General features: G+C 35.6%; 1 protein-coding gene across 1 annotated transcript in view; it reads left to right on the top strand.

The window, feature by feature from the left end:
- stol (voltage-dependent calcium channel subunit stolid) overlaps window positions 1-25,667 on the top strand; it is a 65,998-nt gene that overhangs the window by 7,355 nt on the left and 32,976 nt on the right. The window contains exons 2-3 of the mRNA XM_073080876.1: window positions 4,987-5,068; window positions 15,593-15,703. Of these exons, the coding sequence (XP_072936977.1) occupies window positions 4,987-5,068; window positions 15,593-15,703 (193 nt within the window). The remainder of the gene's footprint in view (window positions 1-4,986; window positions 5,069-15,592; window positions 15,704-25,667) is intronic.

Here is a 25,667-nt window from a genome sequence, read left to right as displayed (position 1 = left end):
CACGCGGGGCACATGTCAAAGGCGGCCGGCTCCGGTATTGATCTAGAGCGGGGCGGGCGGCGTGCGGGGCGCGGGGCGGGCGCCGCCGTACTACGGAGGCTGGCTTACGTAAGGGCGCAGCGCGTCTGACACCCCGTCTGCCAGCTTGCCGACGCTGATTAATACAAGTAAAAGAAGAGAAAAACCCACTCTAGTAGTAACACGGCCACTTTAGAACGATTATGAAGAAGTGTAAAACGGAACACTTATCATACCTATAGTTAGATTTTCACTGTAATTTATAAGTTATAAAATAATTACTCTAATTAAAATAATTATTTGAGAATAGCCCATTACAGCGAAGAAACTCTTAAAGTCATTCAAGTATGCTATTCTAAATGAGAAAATACCTCAGTCGATAAGAGTAGCTCTTAAGTCGCCGCAACCAAGATATCGGTGATCCCTATCCGTAATGAACTAAGTTTAGTTAATAGTCAACCGTCACGATTGAGTGCATCGGTGAAAAGTTTATCGCGAATACTATTATTTCATATCATCCATTTCGATCTCTTGGCAACGTATAAGCCATGGGGACTTTACAAACTATTGCTGATAGTTTTACATTATTGTTCACAAGTTAGATCACATATGTGTGCAGTTACATACTTATCACGATTAAGATAAATTAGGCAATGTATTTATATTTAGACGTAATTTAGCTTTATGTGAGTTTAAGTGATATGTTGATATACATGATTTCTTTTAGGCATATTCAATTAGGCATAAATGAAATGTAACCTCTGTGTAAATTTTACTCAAAAAAGTAGAATTTGAATTAATTTTCATGAAGAAGCTCTCTCGATTCGAAAGGGGGTGGAGGGGCGCGTCGGCTGACTGACATATTAGGCGACCATCTTAGCCTAACGCACTTAGCAACTCATCTGTGATCGGTTTTAGTTAGAAAACTCGTTCTATTGGTGATAGTTGGAGATATCTACTGGTGGGTGTGGCCTCTTACCATCAGGTGCACTGCAAGCTCCTTTTAATAACACGATTTTATAAAAAGCATAAACGAAGATTTTTTATTTAACTGCTATTTAGAACTTAGCATCAAGTCTAATAATTTCGGAACGTTGTCACAAGATTGTTATTTTATATCTTACTAGGTGACCCGGCAAACGTTCTGTTGCCATATAAATAAACCCTTATCACTTAAGGGATATGAGAAATAGATAGTAGCCGATTCTCAGACCTACTGAATATGCATATAAAATTTGGTGAAAATCGATAAAGCCGTTTCGGAGGAGTACGGTAACTAATATTGTGACACGAGAATTTTATATATAAGATATATACATTTATTAAGAATCACGTAAATTCCCTAACATTAACGGAATGTAAAATGAGATACGATAAAGCAAGCTTATTGCCTAGTGGGAGTGAGGTAGCAGAGACGGCAACAGCCGAGTGTATGCGCTAAATCAGGATGGTTTAAACGCGACAAAACAATATCCTCGAAAATTCAGGTGAGAGGTAAATCGGCGGCATCGAGGCTGCGCCAGGGTTAAACCGATTACAGTAACAAGATATTTTAAGCGGATCTTTGCAGTCTTAATCCGATTCTCTCTGTTTTGAGACGTACGCTTTTTTACTTGGAAAAAGAAATTTTATTAACAACGAGCTTTTGCCCGCGGCTTCGCTCGCGTTACGAAGTAATATTTTCATCCCCTATTTTATCCCTTTGCGGGTAGAATTGATCAAAGTCCTTTCTTAGCGGATACCTACGTCATAACATCTACCTGCATGCCAAATTTCAGCCCGATCCGTCCAGTGGTTTGGGCTGTGCGTTGATAGATCACTACGTCAGTCAGTCACCTTTGAGTTATATATATTTAGATTAGCATAAATAAACATTACCTAAGACTTGGACCAATTATATAAACTATGTCTAGGTTAAAGTAGTCTATGTTTTCTGTTAGTAACGGCATTATACTCACATAGCAACACATAAGTAAGGATCATAAATTTCCTCAAAAAGCAATAAATCAATTAATTGGCAAGTACCTATTCACGTGTATACAAACATTCTGAAGAAACGCTCGTCGATCTTCGTCGTCGTAGTATTAGAGGCCGTAGAAATGAATAGTAATTTGATGTTCAATATTAATAAGCCAATGAACCAAATATTATATGAACGTTAAATAAAATCACCTTGTGGTTATACAGCCTCGAATTATGCCAACAACTATAATATACATTTATAACTATAACATATTTATTGATTCTAAATAATGTACGTGCTTCTTATTTTATTGGGATGTTTATTTGGCTAAACTGTTATATAACTATTTTTGGTTATTATACACACGGTGCTCCTTCACCAGTTTTTACTTTTTGAAAACTTGGCTGATATGCTACCGCGTACATTTAGACTTTATTTGAAGTTCTAAAGTGAAAATTATGTAAGCATGCCAGCGTGATTTCGTTACCTTATCTACAAAAAACAATTAACAAAAGTAAAATAGGAACAAAACATTATGTTCTGTCCCGAGTCAGTGTACAATATATGATACTCGTTATTACGGAGCCAATCTAGCCGTAATAGTCCTTAAAGCGTTCTCCTAAGACGTCCCATTTCATCGTCGTAATTCGTTCGAGCGGTTGCGAGGCCCCTTGCGAACACCTGCTGTCGTCCGAAGAACATTTTAAATAATTTTAAATTCGTAACTTCTGTCGGTGACGACCGAACTTGCGGGAACAATGGCCGCGAAACATTCCCCGATTGCTAATGAGGACGTACTCGAGAACAATTTGAATTAAGCGAAACGGAACAAGGAAACAGGATATTCGTCAATTTTTATATTGAAGACAGTCTGAAGCGTTTGCGTGGATAGTGTTTTATTCAATTTGGTTATGAATAGGTTTTATTTCAATATTATGTATAAGTTTGGAATTGACGAGGTAATTTTTTTTTTCAGATATTAAACTAGTTTTCTATAGTTTCGAAAATCAATTAATTTAAAAGACGTTTAACTAGTGCAACTGAGGATGTATCACCGGCACACCAATTTCTAACGTGAAGAAATTCTTAGGTTTCGGTGGAATCCATCTTAGTTTTCACAAAGTGACAACCCTTTGGAGCTTCAGGTAGAATATCTATTATATGGAGTTGATTACAAATTTCAAGAATGCGGTGACCACTTGCCATAATATTGAGTGCATGTTTGTTTGTTGCTTCAATTATCAAAAATCAATTTCACTGAGACTTCCACGCAGTGATAGAGCTACTTTATTGTACTGATTTAAAGACGGTGGTAGAACCCTTTGTGGTTTGACTCCGGCGGCACCACCACCACACCTATTTCTGCCTAATAACAGCAGTGTTAGGCGCTGCTGTGTTCCGTTTGAAGGGTGTCGTAAGGGGGACAGACTTTTCCGAGGCGTTCCAGCTTAGTCCTCAGGGTTAGCGGCCGACCTCAGGTAGGAATATCTAATCCTATCTGGGGTTGATTACAGATGTCCATGGGCGGCAATAGCCACTTACCATCAGGTGGACTGCATGCTCATCTGCTACTCCTATATTATAAAAAAAGACCTTAAGAGAAGTGACAAACTACTTTTAATCGAAAATATCTTGATATAATATTTAACCAAATTCAAGTTTTGTCAGTCAACAGGAAATATTCGACCAAATTAATTCTCGGCAGATCAAAGAGCTGTGATTCTCGGAGGCAGTACTCGCAAACATGGATATCTTATATATTATAAAGTTAAGTAGGTCAAAGACTTATGTGACATCCTGTAATTTACGATATGTCCTCAGGTGAAGGGACAATTATTGATACACAATTTATACATACTGTAAATGATATAAGGTTCTGTACCCTTAGGTTATGAGGTTTTACGTTTTTACAAAAATGACTGTGTTGTATTTGTTTACGTAGATCACTAAATAGAATTTTAAAATATATTTTAAGTGGATCTAACGTCCCAATAAACAGACTATCCGCTATCACGCTTTTGCTTTATATATGATAGGAAATACACAAAATAAATAATAAAACAAAGAATAAGATTTGGTACGCGGCAGATGGGAATTAATAGGAAAACATTTTCAATCGCGACCCGCACCCCAGCGTCCCCCGGTACACGGGGGTATCAAGGATGCCCGTTAATTAAATTGCCCCTATATCCTCCCATCACAATGATCGCCATGTATTTGTCATAATCCACATTATAAATGTGCCGGTAACCACTGATATCATTAGTTACTTGTACGAGGGTGATCAACGACTTGGAAAAAATGCTTAACCTGCTTCCCCCAATCGCATTTATTCACCGTGACAGAGTCATAAGAATATTTAAAAATAAATTTCCCCCAGTCGTTACGTTTTTCATCTCACCTCCGCTTAACGGATCGCATTACGGCACATCTCACCGAATAAGGCCGAGGGATAAATTGTTGCGAGTGCGTGTTTTATTAATGAAATTGTTTTATAACAAGTACAATACATGTTATATCCTTTGCAATAAGTTAGTGTCTCTTAGCATTCGTTTTTATATTTTTTACAATAAGTTTGTGAAGAAGATATAATATAAGGAAATAAACATTAGATTTACAAAATTTTAAAATAAAGTCCAAGAACTAGGTACTTAAGATTTTTTCAAGCAACTTAGATCGGAACGTGCACATTAAAAGACAAATATACAGTGTACATTTTTTTTAATTAAATCTTTCTATATTCACTGATACAAGTAACGATCGAATCTGAAATTATAAAACGTAGGTAACAACTACTTCTGAATAAAGCTCACTAAAATGAAATCATAATATTCAACGATATTTTAAAGTAGGTATCTAAACATTAAAGAACACTCCCTAAGGAAAATTATTAAGTAAATATTTCCAATTGGAATCCGAAACCGAGATGAGCATAACAATAAGAATTTAATGCCGAATGCCATAAGCGTTCGATTAAACATTTATACGGTATTTTATTGTTGCAGAGTCAAGAATTGGGCGCTAAAATTCGGCGTCGATTTATGGGAGTTCGGCAGGCACTTCACGAAAATGAACCAAATACAGAGCGTAAGTAACTTCTTTATGTGAAGGTTGTGCGAGGTGTGTGAATCTTTATTTTGCCTTTAAAAGTGGCGCGAGACTCCGAGAGCGAGTAACCGGACCTATCGGTTGGACGCGTTGCTACAAAAACGCTCCGAGTTCACACCACGCCCTCCGGCCCGAAGCCCACGAAGCCCCCAAACCCCCAATCCATGCCCCCCTGCGCGACCCAGTTACTGGAGCGGGGACGCGGTCCCTGCTGGATCAGATACACCCGGGATACACTCGCCCTATACTCGAATATACTTACCACTACAATAATTAACCTTCGATTCATACGCCGGATGAACACAATAACCATTATCCTTCAGAAATATTGATACGCCCATATTGTTCTAGCAATTAATTTCGTGTCGCACAATCGGGTAAATGTGTGTGAAGTATGAGTAAAGGAGTTGGTAATTGCTATTGTAACATCGTTGTAAGTTTCTAGAGCAACTTTATTACACTTATTATAAATACACAAAAATACACTCAGATTAAGATTTATGGTATTAAATTTTAATCAAAATTTGTGTTACGAATTCTGTTATGTAAATTATCGTCTAACAATAATAAAAAACGAATACCAGAATCCCTATTAATTCTATGTCACCACAATTACATACATTTAAAATAGCTTCGTGCACGTAAAACTTTGTAGCTGTAAATTAATGGCGTAATCACACATCACTGGTACATTTAGTCAATATCACGGAAAGTAAAGCGATTACCAGACCAGCAACGTCGCGTGATGACACGAAGAGAATATGTGAAGCTTAGATCTAAACGTATTGAAATACCGTGTGAAACCAATGGGTCACACAACTATGTATATCATTAAATCATTATTTATGATATACATAGTTTTAATGTATTTTTTCTAAAAGCTGTAAACATATAATAGTTCAGTCAATTTTACAACTTTTTATACTTTATTGATGAAACCGATAAATTTACTTACTAAAAACTTTTACAAAGTCACTCATAATGCAATACAACTTTCTCACACAGACTATCTCTGCACAGACTTCTCCTACAGACTGTCTCTGACTAAGTGAGATACCACCACCATGTGTGTTGTTGTGATCTAAAGTATCAACGTACAGACTTAGCATTTTTCTAAATTAGTTAATAGGTGTAACACAAGTATAGTTTTTTATGCCTGCTTAGCTTTGCGTACAACTACACATTTTTACTGTCGTGAACATAACTTAGAATAACGGTAGTAAACAACTTACCCACTTATTACATTTACTAGTTTATGCCCGCGGCTTCGCCCGCGTTTAAAAGAAAGAAATATGACATACTAACATACATACATAAAACTGAAAATTCGTACCTTCATTGGAACGGCAGTGGCGCCATCTGGCGAATATTGGTCGTACCAACTCTGATGCCTTCGTGGGCTCATGAACAACAACTTTGCTAAAGATCATCACTTGATCAAATGCATTCTTACTAATTCTTACAATTCTAAAATGCATTCTTACAATTCTTACTAATATCGATTAAAATAATCGATATTTTGGGCCAAAAGATCGATTCTCCGATTAATCAATCTTAGATCGCCATCCCTACTTCCCGTGGGATTTCCGGGATAAAAACTATCCTATGTCCTTTCTCGGGTCTCAGACAATCTTTGTACAAAATTTCATTAAAATCGGTTCAGTGGTTTAGGCGTGAAGAAAAGACAACCAGACAGACAGACAGACAGACAGAGTTACTTTCGGATTTATAATATTAAGTAAGGAATAGTAAGGAATAAGTAATAAGGATTCCATAATTTCATCATGTCCCCTCTATAGAAACTGCGTAGTAAATCTTAACAAATCCTAAGAGTTTCACAAGAGGTCAACGTCTACATTATATGGACTTCAGCTAGCAGCACAAAGTGTTCTAGTTTAAGTCGATAAAAGAAATAAAAGGAATCGCATAGTCCCCGGATTTATTGCAAAGGATTGCGAAGTAAGAGCGTTCCAAGTTGAAACGAGGATTGCCGGCCCATTGTTAAGTTTCTAGTGGAATATAAAAATTTTGCTTTGCCTCTATTAAAAATGCATCTACGACTCGTGTTTCAAATAATAACAACGAAATAATCAAAAAGTTACTGAATGACCAAAATACGAGCGTAAATAGTACCGTAAATATTCAAATGTATGACATCACCTATATAATGATTTAAATACGATATACTTATAAGTTTAATTCCCAGTCAGGCATTATTTAGGTATCAATTATATTCATTGAAATATTTATTCTGAGATACTATTCTGGCATTATTTCTGGCATACAATTTCTGACACAGGTAAAGGAATTATAATTTCGTGGTATTAATATTCAATATCACATATTATTTAACATTATACTAACGAGATGATTATATAATGTCATTTTTTATCAATTTAATGCTATCTCGTTATTATATTCAGAAAACAATACTCTACCTACATGTTATAAGGGTCAATAGATAGTATCAACGTATTGTAGTACGTAGTATGAAACACGCATCATTGTGAACGTAATAACCGTAATCAGAATGTAGGTAAACTATTCATGTGAGCTAATGGTTTGTACCAGGTGTGTACCAAGTACCGGGTCGACATTAGGCCTGCATGGCCCGTCCAAGGACTAAATCTTCAGAAGAAAGAGTTATATACACTTGAATGTCAAAATAAGTGAACCCAAATTAAGGGTATTAGCTATATTTATGTTCCCTGTTTAGAACAATCCGCAACTGTATAGGGTGACTAGGTATATATCAGAAGAAGGCTTTGTCGTAATGTAGAACTTTTAGGAAAATAAACATACCTTAATTGCTAAATAAGCTGTTAAATAATTCCTAATATGCACAATCACAACCTCGAAAAATAAATAAACCGTATTCAAACCGTGGACTGCTGGCATGAGAGTTAGACTTTTATACCGGTGAGTCAGCATAGCTTATAGACGAATATAAAAGCTTATCTCTAGCGCTTTACTACCTTTTATCCAATTATATAGTACATATCATAAATATGCAGCGCTAGATAATTTTACATCGTAAATATGCAATGCAAGAGAAAATGCATAAATATTCAGTTTATATTTCAGCGCTCGGTCGCGAATACATAATGTGGGGGTGAGGGTGGCAACAAGAACTGCCCTTATTTAATACTAACGCGTGAAAACTATTCGGGTGACAGCTTAACGGACTTAGCTATGAGATCTTTCCATAGAGAATTAATAATCCCATGAGATTCGTTTGCTAGTGACAGGAAAGATATACATTCATATATTTATGAAGAAAGAACAAATGTGTACTATAGATATGCTAATAAGAGTACGTACTTCCAATCCCCAAGACTGATATTGTATTTTGGAATAATAATGAAAATATTTTAATTAATCTTAGGTACAATAGACGCCTTTCAATATTTGTTAAGATCATTGTTTGTTGTTAATGAACTTTTAAATCTTAATTGAGATTAAAGATAGATAAACTACAAGGACAATGAATTGGTTATTTAGTGTTTTACATATAAAAAAATACCGTACAAAAAACAAAACAGTAGATAATTAAAGGTACAACAGACCACAGGCTTTTAAACATAATTTGAAGTTGTTCATTTAAACATAAGCGATTAATCACAGTTATTATTATTAAATTCACAGACTTTAAAGGTTTGGATATTGGAAATTATAATTATGAATCATAATTATAAGCGAATTGGCATAAAATTTATCATTATGTCCCATAGTAATAAAACAATCAAAATTCTGCAAGAGATCGCGGTCCTGAAAGTAATATAATGTTTCGCAAGATAAACTTTCCCATCGGAACTTATTCAATATTAGCACGCCTCGCGACGCCCCACGACGCCTCGCTACGCCCCACTAGCGCTATGCTCTATCGCTTCGATAAATCATTTAATGTTACATACCTTGCTATTTACTCACCGTATTACGTTACCCACCGAATCCTTGGTACTATATATCCATAAATAACAATGGGGTATTTTTGAACTAACATGTATGCAGGTTTCCTCGCGATGTTTTTCTTCACACTAACAGAAACAAGTATGGTAAAATTTAGGTATTTACCACGCTTTTATTAACTTGACCTGTATGTATGTATGTAATGGAATCTTTGAACTCGATTTTTACCTACTTTGAACACTCTGATTAATTTAAAATTTAAAATTTTATCCCATTCACCTCATCAGGATCATCAGGAATCAGGATTACATTTTTTTAATTATAATTATTTCCATTTTTATTAACACACCTCTCAAAGTTTAATTGCAGAATTTGCCCTTAGTTCAAATTCTTAGTCTCATTTATATATAAGTCCTCTATTTAGTGGTATAAACTATATAATGAACATTATGAACAATATAACCCTAATTAAAATAACTTCGTTTGAAAAAAACATTTTTTCTACTCACATCACTTAATAACCCGAGAATATGTCTCTTTCATAATTTTATCAAGCATATCCTACAGATATATTCGTATATTTTACATAGTTGTACAAACGTTTGTAGTAAAGTAGTAGAAATGTTTAGGAATTGGATTAAACTCACTACTATCGCGTCAACCGCATCCAGTTTGAGGACAAAAAGGTTTAAGTTATACCCACAAAAATGTTAAATATCACTTATTTGAAGGTAGAAAACAGTTTTTATAATTTGTATATAGAAAATAAACCTTTTTTGCGACTTACTTGATATAAATTTACTTGAAAATAGACAGAATTTGATAAAAGCTTAAATCGTTTAATATTTCTTTACAACAATATTTTTTGTAATATAAAATTAGATACTTAAGTATCGTTTCATAAATCCACTCTATTATACTACGTATATAATATGTAAATCGACGTATATGTATATACATCTATATCGTTAGTGACCGTAGCAAACGTCTACGTAGCGTAGGCCACCGTAGCCTCGTAGTAAGAACGGTTTTGAAATTGGGTTAAACTCGGCGCGCTCTGGCAGTTGCGTCCGGCGGTCAAACAAAACGGTATAGATAAAAAATATTATTGATAAACAGTCAATTGATAAAAATTGTAAAACAAAATTGGTTTATCTACGAGTACTTAAGAATATATTACACGAGCTCAAGGGAGCAGTACTTTTTTTAGGATTTCTAAGCATATCAATGTATAAATGAAATTGCGTTAATTTAATAAGTCTTTGTATTAAAATATTTGCACAAAATCATCATTTTGTCAAATCAAAATCGACATGACTACATAAGATAAATTTTATTCCGTTAAAGTATTATAACATTGCTTTTAGTTGTATTGACATACAAAAAACATATCTAGTTTTTATTATTCGCAAGAAGTTTAGTATAATTATAATAATAGTTTTATAACGGTATGTATATTTTGTAGCTGCAGCATAGAATATATGTACATTGTACATGCCTATATTAATATTAATATCAGAAAATGTAAGCCAACGAGCAAAGCGCAGGTGCGAGTTTCAATCGACTATTGTAAATGTACAGCTGTACTGAAATATAATTACTTTCCTAGAACTACGTTCAATGCCACTATATAACTAATATCTAATGTTCAATATCTTTATAGAGTACTTAACACCCATTTATTGCTTCTTATTATAAATTATAATAAATGCATCCTAGTCTAATTAAAATATTATTTGTATATGCATTATTATTACAAGAATGTACATGTGGGTATCAGTTATTATCAGGCTTACTACTTATTGTATTATTTTGGGATTATTTGCATCTGCTACATATTATATGTATAAATTTATTGTATATAATCGAGTAAGTAGTAACAAGTAGTATCCGCGAAAATTTAGTGTAATTAAAAATATGAAGTAGACTACATTATATTTTGAATAGGTGTTATCTTGCGTTGAGAGTAAAAAATCATAACGTTGATTTATTTTTATAATGGGTATAAATATCCTTAAAAAACAAAAAGTGTGTGTAATATAACGGAGCTAAAAATATGTGAATAGTATTTATGCTGTAATTTGGTATGACAGAATAGTAGTGAGTTAACCAGACTATTGAAAGTAGCGAGGTTGTGCAAGTCGAGATCAAAACTCGCTACATGCATGGACACACTTCAAATAAATGCTTAAAGCTCGTCTCTCCATTCATTACGAGCGGTTGCCCCGTAATTGTATGAGCTTTTGTTGCTTTTGAAACAGTCTGTCTGCGGCCAATTAATGTAACTAGGAGAGTTTCTTTAAAACAGTCTAATAAAATGTGTTTTTTTATAATATAGGAGTAGCAGCCGAGCATGCAGTTTACCTCATGGTAAGTAGCTACTACCACCCACAGACATCTGTAATCAACCCCAGATAGGATTAGATATACCTAAGGTCGGCCACAGATGCGTTGCTACGCCTGAGGACTAAGCTGGAACGCCTCGGAAAATTATGTCTCCCTTACCACCCCTTTCAAACCAGAACACAGCAGCGCTTAACACTGCTGTTACAAATATTATATATGCACTTTTACTTTAACTTTGATTTAAAATCAAATAGTACACGGATTATGTTTGTATTGGCATGCGTATTGTTCTAAACCTGGGCATAAGTCTATTTTGAAAATGAGAAGGATTAAGGTTTTAGTTCGCTACGCTGCCCACGTACGAATTGTCTTATACTTAAAGCAATTTTAATCTTATCTTTTAAATATCCCATATAAGTTTGTTCACGATAATCTCTTTTAATTTAACCGATTTTAGTGATATTTTTTTGCACATGTTTGATAACATGGAACAAACATGGGAAATAGAATTTTTGGACTCTTTAGGTCGTGTTGTTATTAAGAAACAGATATATGCATTTGCCAAGATCCACTGATATTTAATGAATGTATATAGGTAAATTTATTTATACTTACACCTACTTACCTAAGTACATATTTGTACCTAATTATTCATTAATACACTGACTAACAACCACGATATACATGCATCTCGTATTGTTGTCTGTCTAATTACATATCAATACATGATAGGTAGTACACAGTCAATCAGCAATGCATTTCAGTAGCGACACCGCAAAGCCGCAAAGCGCTTATTGCGTGACCGCATGCCTTAATGTAATTAGATCGTGACCACAATTGAGCTTTCGACAAAAATGATACATATATAATTCAATAATTAATTACATATTTGAAAATAAATGGAAGTGTCTGCATTGCGCGATATTGTTCATAATTATAATACGAGTATTACTAATATTTTTTAAACTCATATTTAGTTTCGCAATATAAATAGACAAATTCAGTCAAAATTAAAAAGTAAACTTTATTTTTATATATCCGTCTGTGTTACGAGCCTTACTGATTCTGATCATGAAAAATAAAGCTGTTTCGTAAAAGTTACATGAAAATTAAAAATTTCCAGATATATTTTAGATAGGTTTTAAGTTCAAGTTGTGTTTTCAATTCGTTTATACAAATAAGTTCAATTTCAATTTATTGAACCTACAGGAATACCTACTATCCTTTTGGCAAAGATCGATAAAGATCAACAAGCAGTGTTCGAAACAAGAACCCAGTTATAACAAGACTGGAAGCGCCGTTACCCTTGCTCCATACTTTTTGCGGGTAAATGGAGTTTCCTTGTGAGTGGTACGCACAAATGCGGACGGAAAGTGGAAAGCCCTGTCGGTTGACACCGGGCCGATCCGCCGCCCAACAGATCGTGACAAAGCGCTTTCACCTTTATTATTTACACGGTTTCCTTAACGGTACCACTGTGTTGCATTCGCGTTTGAACATCAATAGATATTTTGATAAAAATCCGTTTTCGAGAAAAATCCAAAAAATCTAAAATTTTGACGTTTCACCCCGAATAAGTGCCGACGTACACATCAGATCGTTGGGGACTTTTGACACTTTACTTGTAATGGTAAATCCAAGGTATCTACGGAAATTTAGTTTTCCCGGATATTTTGAAATTTGATCACTATTTTTATGTCTAAATTGACCGGGCTATTACCGCATATAACCACTATATCGAAAATAAACCCATACCCGCATCAACTTGCAGTCATAACACAAAATGTCCCTTACATCACCGAGTGACTAGTCGAAAACAGAGTCCAATCACTGGCCCGAGGACAGCGACGTAGAAGCGGCTTAAATTAACTGCCTTAATTGAATTTAGGTTCCTTGTTAGCCAATGTGTCCCCGGGAGATTTGCGCCGCCCGTCCTCGCCAGGGGATGTAATGCAACCAACTCTACCTTTTATTAAATATTCAAATGTTCTCGCCACAACTTTTTACGTTAATAAACTCATCTAAAAAGTTATGAATCTCATCTTACCTAATATACAACTCTTAGGGCCCAGAAAGTACAGGTTTAAATTAAAATTTAGAATTTAAATTTGTAGGCTTAGTTATGAGAAAAATATAATAAAAGGAGGTAAGGTAAAGAGTTAATTATTTACTTTTTCAACAAAATTTTCTTTCACAAATCCTCGCTAATGCTTTAAAACTCGTAGTTAAAGGGATATATAACGCCATAACGCTGCCGGCATTTGTTGAATTAAAGATGACTAGATTACAAAACTGATCTGTGTAATAATTTAGGAAACCTGCAGTTGAAAAGATTAACCTGCAGTTGAAAGTCTCACTAATATTGAAGGCTATGCTTAAAAGGCTATGATACTCGTAACTACAACACAACAGTACTTGAAAATACGTCTTCTAGTGAACCAAAGCAGTTGTGATGAAACTAAAATCTTAACCTACTTGGCTGTATTAGACATAAGGTAGTATATATCCCGAAACAAGGTCCTTGTCACACGCTTTATGTTAAAACCGCATAATTTATATTTAATTAATCAAACATAAAAGCCTCTGTCATATTTCCATTATGACGTAATCAACATGAGGTTTACTCATCCGGTGTTATTAAAATATTATAATAATAATGATGATTATATTTTAATTGTGCAATAATAACATATTTTACTACACTGCTTCATATTAACTTAACTTTAAATAATAATTATTTGACATATGACATCTCTATCCTTCTCATTCAGAGAGGAGACCCGTGCCCAGCAGTGGGACAGTAATGGGTTGATGATGATGATGATGACATCTCTATATACCTGCGCGTGGCGGGACGGTTGTAGCAGTTTGATACCCAATGGGTCCCGGGTTCAGTCACTGGCCAGACCTGTGCCTAAAATAACAAGAATAGAGTACTTATTATTATGATTTAAAAATCTAACTCAACGTTTATATCTAGGTGACTTGGTATTTTTTTTAAATGTGAACCCTACCTTACCCCACGATTTTCACGCAACCTCAAAAATACATAAAACAGACTTTATTGGGTGAACGGCGACTGTTTTGCAGTAAAAAAGTTTTACTGCCTTTGTACACTCTAATACAGGACATCGTTTAATTTCGACTTCCCATTATCATTATATGGTTTACGTTGTGGTTCCCTCGTTAATTAAACGCTAAGCGTTAAATTGGATTGCTTCGTAACACGACGTCGCTTATAATTTGGTTATAGGTCAGTTACCGAAATATGTCGGAAACTACGCAATATTATTTCGTACTTAGACTACAATCTTGGACCCTTACAAGTAATAGTAGTTTACATTAAGTAATACGCGTTATAAGAGTAATAGTTAATTATTGTCGAAATTCAGTCTTCTATACCATTAAAATATATACAGGAGAAGTAAAGATCAAAGGAGAGGTGAGCGCAAAATAATACATATTATAAACGATATACAAATATCTCATTAGATTTGATAGCACAACAAAGGCGACATCGGGTACAATCCAAAATTCAATAACAGCGCTGAAGCGGGCGCCTCTGTCGAATAACAATAATTTGGCAGCCAGCATCCGCCGAATTCCGGACATGTTCGTTCCATTTTTAAATTTGACAGGTCTCCGCCGCCATTTTGGGTCCAATAACTCAGCGCGTAATGTAGCGCGAATGCGACACGATTGTTGTCATTTTCGCAAATTATGTGAGCGCTACACGCCTGCCAATGTTTATCTGTTCTCGTGGAAGCATTAAATTACACGGTTTGCAGTGCCGAATAACTGTTGCAAATCTATTATCATATATATTTCATGACAATGTAGACCACATTGATACTACCAAAAAACGAATGAGTGAAAAAATTAAGGTGGTAAAACTCTTCGTGGTTGATCTCTAGAGACGCCACCGTCACACCTATTTCTAGCTTATAACAGTAGAGTTATCTGCAGCTGTATTCTAATTTTGAGTGTGTGATGAAAGAGAGACGAGGTGTTCCTACTTAATTAGTGGTCCAATGAGGTCGACCGATAAAAGTCCAACCCTGGATAGAGTCGAATACGGTTATATATCGGCGGCACTAGCCACTTAGCTAAACGGAATACTCACTTGCTACTTCTATATTACAAAAACATAGTCATATCAAAACTCCTTGTTTCTTTCATATACCACGCAATAAAACGGCTTCTGTGTAGTATTTATATATTTTATTTAAAAGTTTATTTTTTGTGCAGAAATATCGCGAATACAACGTGGAAGTGGCGCGCAAGGACGGCTTGCTGCTGGTGAGAGAACTAGCGGCAGAGGTGAAGAACCATATGGACTTCAAGATTAACGCCGTCATGGTATGTATTCATTTTACTTCGTTGTTCCAGAAGTACTTTTAGATGTTACGAGTATACGGCAGAATTAGGCGTATTACATCTATATAACTATGCTGTATTCTAGTAAAAAGAGTAGGGCTATTAGCTGAACAGAGATCATGTATTGAGAAGTGAAGAGGTAAACCGTAATAATGCATGTCGCTGGACCTGAGAGTCCTCAGACATAGATACAGTTCGCACTTTAGATAATGTTTTGGACTTTTTTAGCAAACAGTTTTGTTTACCATGTTACTTTACCGTCTTAACAAATGGTAATAACTTTATTATACTAAAATCGTCATGGAAAACCAGAGATAAATATAAATAAATAACTTAAAATAAATAAAAATATAACTGACTTACAACCTGGAGTTTTAAAGCGTAACCAAAATACCGTCATTAGGCTATCATTGCTTACAAAATGTGTACGACGAGACGTGTAGGTCGGATTATAAATATGATACACATGATATCGAAGAGAAGGTCAGTCATAAAGGACCTGATCCGTCTGAAGTTAAGAAAGCCGTCTCGGCTTTCAAAGCAGGATTATAAAAAGCGCCTTATAGAAATGATTAAGCTTTGAATCGAAATGTGCTCGACTTATAAAATGTAAAAAGGCCGTTTTGGTAAGAAAATTGTGTAAGGGATATCTTTTGCTCTACGTTAAATAATGATGAAAATCTGATGAACCTTTGGACTTACTGCTTTGTTTTACAGAAAATATGATTTTGATTCGTCGTCAAACCATTACTGTCCCTATGCTGGGCACGAGTCTCCTGAAGAGGAAAAGGCTTCAGGCCATAGTTCACCGCGCTGGCCAAGTGCGGCTTGGTAGAGTTTACACACCTATAAAAAAAATTTTTATAAGTCCTCTCAGGCGTGCAGGTTTCCTCTCGATATTTTCCTTCTCTATTTAAGCAAATTATAATTAATTTCTAATACGGACAAAACTTAGCAAATTCAGAGGCCTGATTTGAACATTGGCCGAACTCCCGAATGAGAGGCCGAATCTCTTAACCACTACGCCATCACTGCTTTAAAAAGCAAATCCGGTTAAAACCGGAATTTTATTAGGAATAGAAAATACATTCCTCATCGTAGCTCCGTTCACTAGAAAAATTCACATCGCAAAGCCTTTGTTTGGAAGAAAGAAACAAATCGCTTTGCTTGGAGGAAAAACTGCTCGGTTCAAAAAGAGTTATCTGTAACAACACAATAATGCATTTAGTATACTTTCCTGCTTCCAAGATTCATCCTTAAGGATAAGAATAAATTAAGTTTGTAAAAAATAGATAAATTATATTTTACACTCAAAATATTTATATCTATATATATTTCAGTTAGTCAATCCTTTGAACCTACATTCTGTACCTACAGTGTATGAATCAATTATGTTTTTAATCATTATATATATCGACTAGCTGACCCGGCAAACTTCGTACCGCCTCAAAATCTATTTATCAAATATATTTCATATAAAATATAGCCTATGTTACTCGTGGAAATGTAGCTTTCGAATGGTGAAAGAATTTTTAAAATCGGTCCAGTAGTTTTTGAGCCTATTCATCACAATCAAACAAACAAACTAAGTTTTTCTTTTTATAATATATAATAGATATCTTTCGTTGCGAGCGTATGCATATAGGTACATATGCGTCAGTTTGGCACGCCCTTCAACTCAAACACTTCCATATGGGGACATAAGCCCCATTTTTGAGAAGTTGCATTTTTATTTATAAAATAATTTTCTATTTGTTCTTCCCATTTCTCAATTCAGTTACAGTAAATTTCATATCTAAGGTAGACGCCGCAAGTATTGTAGCGAATAATAAATCCATTCGAGAGTTCGTACTTAACCAAGAACCAACTTCAAATATATACGCACGGTGGTGCAGCTTTCGGTAATTTACATATCCCCGGGAGAGTAGTTGATAGTAAGATCGACCAGGATAGCGACTGTGGAATAATTCATTCGAATTGAATAATCGTTATTCCGTCTATTCGGATCTAAATCGCATTTTGGAATAATTGAAATGCCGATTTAAAACATTCAGTAAAGGCTTAAGTGGAATCAGAGATATGAGGAAAACTAAGCTGGACCACTTACGGGTGTACAATTATTTTGTAATAGATCATCAACATAGCATTGATAATGATGGTTAAAGTTCATTGATTGATAGTCCAGCTACTGGTCCAGCTACTACCCGAAGATCGAGTCCCTGGCACACACCCCTAATTTGGGGCCTGTGGTTCTCTTTTCGATACCCCTGATTGAGATACCGAGTTTCAAATACTAGGCTATCAGCATTTAACATTCCTTCCACGCAAAAAACTAATAGCGAACTGAAGTATGGGTAATTTCCAAAAGACGTCCACAACATTAACATATTCCGCACCGGTCACCCTTCCCGCCCCGACCCACCCTATCGCGACTACTCGCCTTATATTGAAATTCTTCTAAATCTCGAACTAATCCGGTCACGGCTGTTATTCCATTTACAATAAAAATGCCAGAAACTCCGAATACGCAATACCTTAACCTCTTTACGTTATTTCGTTAAATACATACTCGTAAATTATTCTCAAATTATTTCGAATCTATAAATAAGTGTCTTTGATATAAGAGCTACATATTACGAGACCTGAATTTTTTAATTTAATTCAGAAAACTTCACGAAAACGTTCCTTGAATGGGGCTTTACGCAACTAATGATCATCTAAAAGACAAATGCACGCGTTTGTAGACGTCTTTTTATTTGCGCAAAGTTCGTTAAGAATCTACTTAAGTGTTGTAAAACATTTAATATTCAGCGAGCGTCGAGTTAAACACAAAGATTTATGAAGGAACGACAATGTTTGGAGTATGAAAGTCAAGTTGGAGCATGAACCACGGCGAACGTAATTATCCGATTTGCGCCACCTCCCGAATGCCATTTGGGGTTTTTGTTCCAACTCCAACATCTCCTTTCTATAAATTTCTTTTGCTTTCCACTCCGCTCTCCCTAATGATGGTCTACAGGATTCAATTAACCGGAGAGATTGGAATGTTTCGTGATTTGTATCCGGGTACGCAATTCCATCAACGTTCTTCAATCAATACCTTGCAGGCGTCTAGGAAATTACAACCTTGAGAGTTCCAGCGAACTCTTTCTTTTAAATGTTTCCGTTTTATTACGAAGACAATAAAACATGAAGTATAATTTTAGCAAAATTTGTAATAAAGTTTCTTAAATAATATAACTTATGAGTGCCTAAGATGAATAAAGGGACTTGTATTTCAACACTGGTGGCACCACCGTCACATTACATTACGTTACGTGCTGTTGTGTAAGTAAGAGGTAACAGCACAATTGTGTTGAGCACAGATAAAATTCAAATGTTATCTGGGTTTGCCTACAAATGTCCATGGGCACCAAGAGCCACTTACCATGAGGGACACTATATGTTCGTTTTCTACTTCTATATTATACAAACATCGATCAGATTTTTAAAGGATTAGTTTATAGTTTGTACCATAGATTAGTAAAGATTACTCACTCCTAACTGTACCCAGACTATACTGAATACAATACTGAAAATGTACCCAGTTTTGAGAATTGAAATAGTTGCGTAAAAAAGTTTTGCCACGTCGCCGTGCTAAAATGTCCCTAAAATATTTGAAATAATTATTTATTTATTATGTAAATTACGCAATATTCGTTATTTATTCGTAAATTTTCTCTAAAAATGTTTTTATTTGTCAAGAATTCAATAAAAGAACTTACTAATAAGCCGTTTGTGGCTTCATACAATTTCAAGGCGGCGAAGTATCTTTACTAATCTATGGTTTGTACATAGAGTAAATTATAGTCCTTATATTTAATAGTACGCTTGTGCTCTGGGCGTACGCCAGCACTTTACTTACAATTCAAAGCGGAATATTCGCAGCCCGGGGGAGGGCGGGATCTCGCTGAATGCACTCATTCCTCTGTCACTATATTTGCATTCTAACTCTACACTCTCAATTTGATGCATTGTTGCACAACCCCTATAGCCGGAGTTGAAGAGACCCACTTTGATATCGCATTTTATTTTATACGAGACTTATACCTGAAGAGACAGACAGACGACGAGATTATTTATATTCGTCTCCAACTTGTAAGTCGCGTTCGTCTTAAATTGAAATAAGATGGTTTGGAACTTTGCGAAACTTATTATACCTATTTAAATTTGCATTATACGCTCGTTTTAAATGTTGAATGTTTCTTTGGTACGATCTGAACGTTGACCCGTTGCCAAAACTAAAAACGTTTGTTAGCCGAAATATAATATATTTTTAAAATACATTACAGGTTTATATATTTTTGTGTCGATACCAAATTATTATTAATATAACAATGAATAATTGTAAATTACCTAGATAATCTATAACAGACAATACTTAGGCTAGCTCGATTACCTATTACATCGTTGTACAACCGTATAAACAAAATAAATATAGTTCAAAAAACTAAAAAACACGCTTTTATGATAAAATTAACTAAAAAGTAGAAAATCTAAATGAATCTAGGAATCAATTAAGGAACAGTAAATAGTATAATTGTGAAATAAATCTACAAAGTTTGAACGAAATCTGGCCGTTTAAAGTGGGTCAAAATCGCGCCCAAAGAAGTCGGTTACAAACATACAAACAAACATACAAACATACAGGTGAAGCTAATAAAAAGCGTGTAATATAGATACTCAAAGATGTTCTAACATCATTCCATGTTTTCAACATCCTTACATGAATGGTGGAGGTACGCAATATCGATCGATTCCTTGCACATTTGATCTAGATAAGTTACACATACTTCCGGGAAAGCATGCTCGAGTTTGCAACATACTTCTACGGTAACACGGAACGAAAACTGCGTACCACATGAGAGATTCCTGAAAAACAATCTGATATGTCAAATGTTACATGATAACTCATATGTCTGTATGTATTTTAATATAATAGTTTAATTAAGGCTATTATATTTTTAGATCACAATTGCAAATTATGATTTTATGAGTAAAATGATATGAGATAATTATTCATATGAAAATGAATAACCAATACGCATTGCGCATGTGTTTTATCCACGGGTTTATCCGCAAAGCATTGCCAGAACAAAATCAAAACATTTTACCTGTTTATAATGTTTTAAAATATTATATAACACAAACTTTATATAACACAAGGTGTTATATAAAGTTAATAAAACCATTGAACGGTGTGCTTTCCGCAAGCAAGCGGCACTTATCAAAGGCTTTCCTTACTTGTCGGCGCGCGATTCAAATTCCTTTATATAACTAGGAGAACCGAGAACGTTAACGAAATTCACGTGAAATTACAGGCCCGCTAGGTAGCGGCACACCGATTGAGCAATAAATCATAATATTATAATAGCTAGCTATAATGTAAACATGATGCCACCCTTAACCTCTCCCACCCGCCCCGCTCTACAAACAATACTTCATTTACCGAGATAAAAAAATGACAAGCGCCGTTTGACAAATTAAAAATACACTATTGACATTAGAATAATGGTTACAATCAGTTACAATAAAACACTAACGGTTGGCGTTTTGGCGATTGCATCGTATATATACGTAGTATCGCGTTTTGTTTTTTTTTTTCATAATATAAGAGTAGCAAACGAGCATGCTGTCCACCTAATGGTAAGTGGCTACTGCCGCCCATAGACATCTTTAATCGACCTCTGATAGGATGAGATATTCCTACCTGTGGTCGGCCACTGATGCGCCGCTACCCCTGAGGACTAAGCTGGAACGCCTCGGAAAATTCTGTCTCCCTTACCACACCATTCAAACCGGAACACAGCAGCGCCTAAGACTGCTGTTATTAGGTAAAAATAAGTGTGGCGGTGCAAAATAGGGTCGGCGTTTTACCGACAGCAGCGTTAGGTCGTAGTATCTTATGCGCGTTTAAGCGTTCGATTCGCTTTTGGAGAAGTAATAGTAATCTCTCTAATCTCCAATTTCTGCAGATTAAAATACTAAACTGTTTTTTTTTTAATCTCACACACAGCATTATTATCACATTTCTTATTATGAATAATTAAATGACTGAACTGTTAAACCTACATACATTACATTTAATTGCACACTGTCTTTGTAGCTTACTTCATACATGTTTTACTACCCACGTTGTTTGATGTTTGGGTTAGACGCAAAAACAATTTAGCCAGTTTAATATATAAACTGTTTTTGTAATTGGTATGAAATTTAAAGCAGGCATTGTTTAAATGTGACAAATTTACGTTAAATGCACCTATCGAATATTCGGAGCGCGATGTAACGAGAGCCGTATAAAACAGCGGCCTATTTTCGAAATACGCTAATGGCAGTGTTCTATACGTAATTACGCTAGATCGCTCACTGTTTGGTGCACCGCAAAAATGTACCTGTGTGTAAGCGTACGGTTCGCAAATGTTTAGGCGTTTTACCAGGTGCCAGTACTATGCTCCGAGGGACGTGACACCCATTTATGTCACGAAGATGTTCTGCGTTTTGGTAGAAGGATGAAAAAGCCGGTTGCTTCACTTAGGAGTGGACCATCTTAGTCCTCAGAACTGGCACAGAAAAAGTAGATTTGACCAGACCGACCAGACAGACAGACAGACCAGACCAGACCAGATTCATAGACGGCATTGACCTGCTTGTTTGCAAGCAATTTTATATAAAAGAACAGCTTAGCAGTATATTAAAGTGTATAAGTAACATCTGTAATATTATTAAATAGGTCACAATTGACCATGTAAATACGGTTCAATGTTCGTTTATCTCAAAAACTGACGCGGGAAGCACTAAAAGCTTATCAAACAACTACGGAAGTTAGCCAATATATTCCATTTTCCTGCTCACAGCTTGGCCTGTGCCACGATACTCACCTTCGAATAATAAGATATTATAAAACATGCTTGCTCGCTCGAAAATGTATTTTATACTCACTATATAAGACTACTAGAACCCATGTAAAAAGTTAAGCAACGTTGCGCGTGTTCGGGAGTCGGATGGGTGACCGTTAATGGCAAAAAAAATCATGCGCATGGGATGCTCCGTAGGGAACGTTAACCGTTAACATTTTTTGAAGGTGGCACCACCGCCACATCTATTTCTGCCTAATAACAGCAGTGTTAGGCGCTGATGTGTTCCGTTTTGAAGGGTGTGGTAAGGGAGACATACTTTTCCGAGGCGTTCCAACTTAATCTTACTCCTGAGGACTAAGTTGGAACGCCTCGGTGCATCTGTGGCCGAACTTAGGTAGAAATATCTAATTCTATCTGGGGTTTATTACAGATGTCCATGGGCGGCAGTAGCCACTTACCATCAGGTGGACTGCGTGCTCGTCTGCTACTCCTATATTATAAAAAAAATAACCCGTGAATCCCGATTGTTATCTTTGCATGACAGTCTTTAAACTTCGTCGGAGGCCTTCCAGGGGTTTTCAAACTTCCGAAATGGCTTGTCCATTAACCCGACTCTTTCTACCAATATGTATAAGAACGGCGACAGGAAATTCGCTACAGGCTTCGCCTTGTTGTAGGGAGACCCCGTACCAATAAGTGGAACACAAAAAGAGTTGTAGCTAAAATATACGTCTCATGAAAACGGAATTTTAAAAGGGTTTTACTACAATTTATCACGGAACTCATTAGCAACGTAGGCTTATTCATTCTATTACATTCGCCTTAGTCTTAGTTCATCAGTCATTCAAAAAAGACCTAGAAACCTTGAAGCAAAATAGAATATGCTAATGTTGTTACTAGTGGCCGTGGTTCCTACCACTAAAATCTCGATAATAACGCCACCTATCGGGTCCAAATGTAATATAAATCCTGCGAGCAATTATTTACTCTAGCATCTACATAATATTATACATTGCCTGAATTACCTACTTATCTCTAACACTAGTACGAAAAGCAACACTAACTAACTTTCAAATACTAAGTAAGTGAACAGTCACCAAATTCAATCAGTAATGTAATATTAGACATAAACATTACAGTGAAACAAGCATCAGAAATTCTGAGATTTTAAGTAGGTATTCTATATTTACAACTCGCAAAGGTATGTTTTAAGCCTGAGTGCAAGGCTCACCGCCAAATTCCGGAGGTTTGCCGCAAGGGGAAGGGTGGGGGGTTGGAGGGGTACTAGGAAATAGACCATTGCACTTGCCCGACCTTAATGTCGCCATCAGCAAATTGCGAAACGCCAGCTGCTTCTGACAAGAACTCTGACATGATTCACACCATTGGTCGCAGTGGTGGAACGGCCACCGAAATGAGGCTTTTGTTATTTATGTTTTCTTAACCTAACAAGAGTGTTTTATTATTTTCTTTAGTTAATAATGTCCTAAGTTGCAATATCATGTGTATGTTAAACGGCAAAGTTAATTAATATTTCAAGAACTCAGTTAAAAAAATACTTGAAATTTTGTTTTGTACTTTTTTCGAATCCTTTGGAGTTCGAAAAATGTAAAAATAGTATACCGAACATATAAGTATAGAAATAATTACAATTTCCCTACATATTTTCATAACACATAAGTACGCGTCGGTATGTGACTAAATAACGTTAATTAATTAAAAAGAAAAACATTTTAACGCTATTTGTGCTCGACCTTTTGAAGCGTGGCGTAAAAATACTCAGAAAATTTTAAATTTTTAATTTAAACCTCGCGCAAATATGACCTAGTAAAATTATAACATTCGTAACATCATATTCCATACTCGTTTATTGTAATGTAGCCCACATGGTTAAGCGTTCATTGCCCCCCATAAGTAATGACCCTAAGATAGAATAATAGTTTAAGTCAAACCACAAAACTACGAAGCTTCGTAGAATTCCACGAGCTCGCACGATACATCGCAAGAACTTGCGAATCAATTCGCATCGCGAACTGCTGTGGTGTGGAACCGTAGAACTAAGACGTCTTGTAGCAATCACATGCAGCAATTTGCGACGGAATCTTCAACTTAGCAGTTTAGTGTTTTAATCTTAAGGGCTTTACGATACCACTCATGCAATTCTTATCCCGAAGATTATGTTGGGACATTATCTACCTCAGAAAAAGCAGAACACAATATTTATCTGTTATAATTAAGCAGTACAGTAAGTATATTTCTTACGACTTAGACAAGAAACAGATTTTAAGAAGCATTAGCGGAAGGATCGGGTAATATCTGTCGAGTGCGAGGTTATTAAATACCATCTCGCGGGCTGAGTGCAACCTGACCCATATCCAGTGCACCACCCAACTTATACGAGTGGACTTTATTGATTCGCAGTCTTGAGACGGTGTGCCGTCTCGCTCGCACTCGGGCTGCAGCCGCGAGCTGTGTTAGCTACTTACTCAATATTCCAAAGACTGGAACGCCTGCTATAGAACCTTTACTATAATAACACGCACTAAGATGACTGTTTAAGCTAAGTACCTAATCCTTAAAGAAACAGTCAGATCTCTTACAAAATAATTGTCCACATAGATTTCATTTCTAAATACCTAATGGTAGTCTCGACATATCCTAGTATATCAGGATTGTCAGAAATATAAGATAATATGAATTAGAGTGTATATATTTTATATAGCCTAAGGGGCACTAACATACAAGCTATGGTGTAACTTAAGTGCCCCAGAACTTACTCATACTATACTTATTGATAGTAATTTCTATCAATTATTTTTTTAAACGAATCGGATTTTTTCCTTTTTCATGATGTCTATATTTTTCAATGTCATCTTATTTATCATGTAAAATGTGATAAGGATCATCTCTATCATTTATGTAGCCTACCCTACCTTGAGGTTAAATACTTTAAAGAACTTGATTTAGATACACTAAATACGTAATTTCTTAGTACGTAGTAATAGTAAACGTTTCTGTAACAGCAATGCAATAAACAAGACTTTTTTGCT

The sequence above is a fragment of the Epargyreus clarus genome, unplaced genomic scaffold (assembly GCF_041222505.1).
Source record: "Epargyreus clarus isolate Ecla_fem2 unplaced genomic scaffold, WU_Ecla_fem_2.2 ptg000003l, whole genome shotgun sequence".
In the NCBI taxonomy this organism is placed as follows: domain Eukaryota; kingdom Metazoa; phylum Arthropoda; class Insecta; order Lepidoptera; family Hesperiidae; genus Epargyreus; species Epargyreus clarus.
This window is presented reverse-complemented; position numbering and strand designations above follow the sequence as displayed.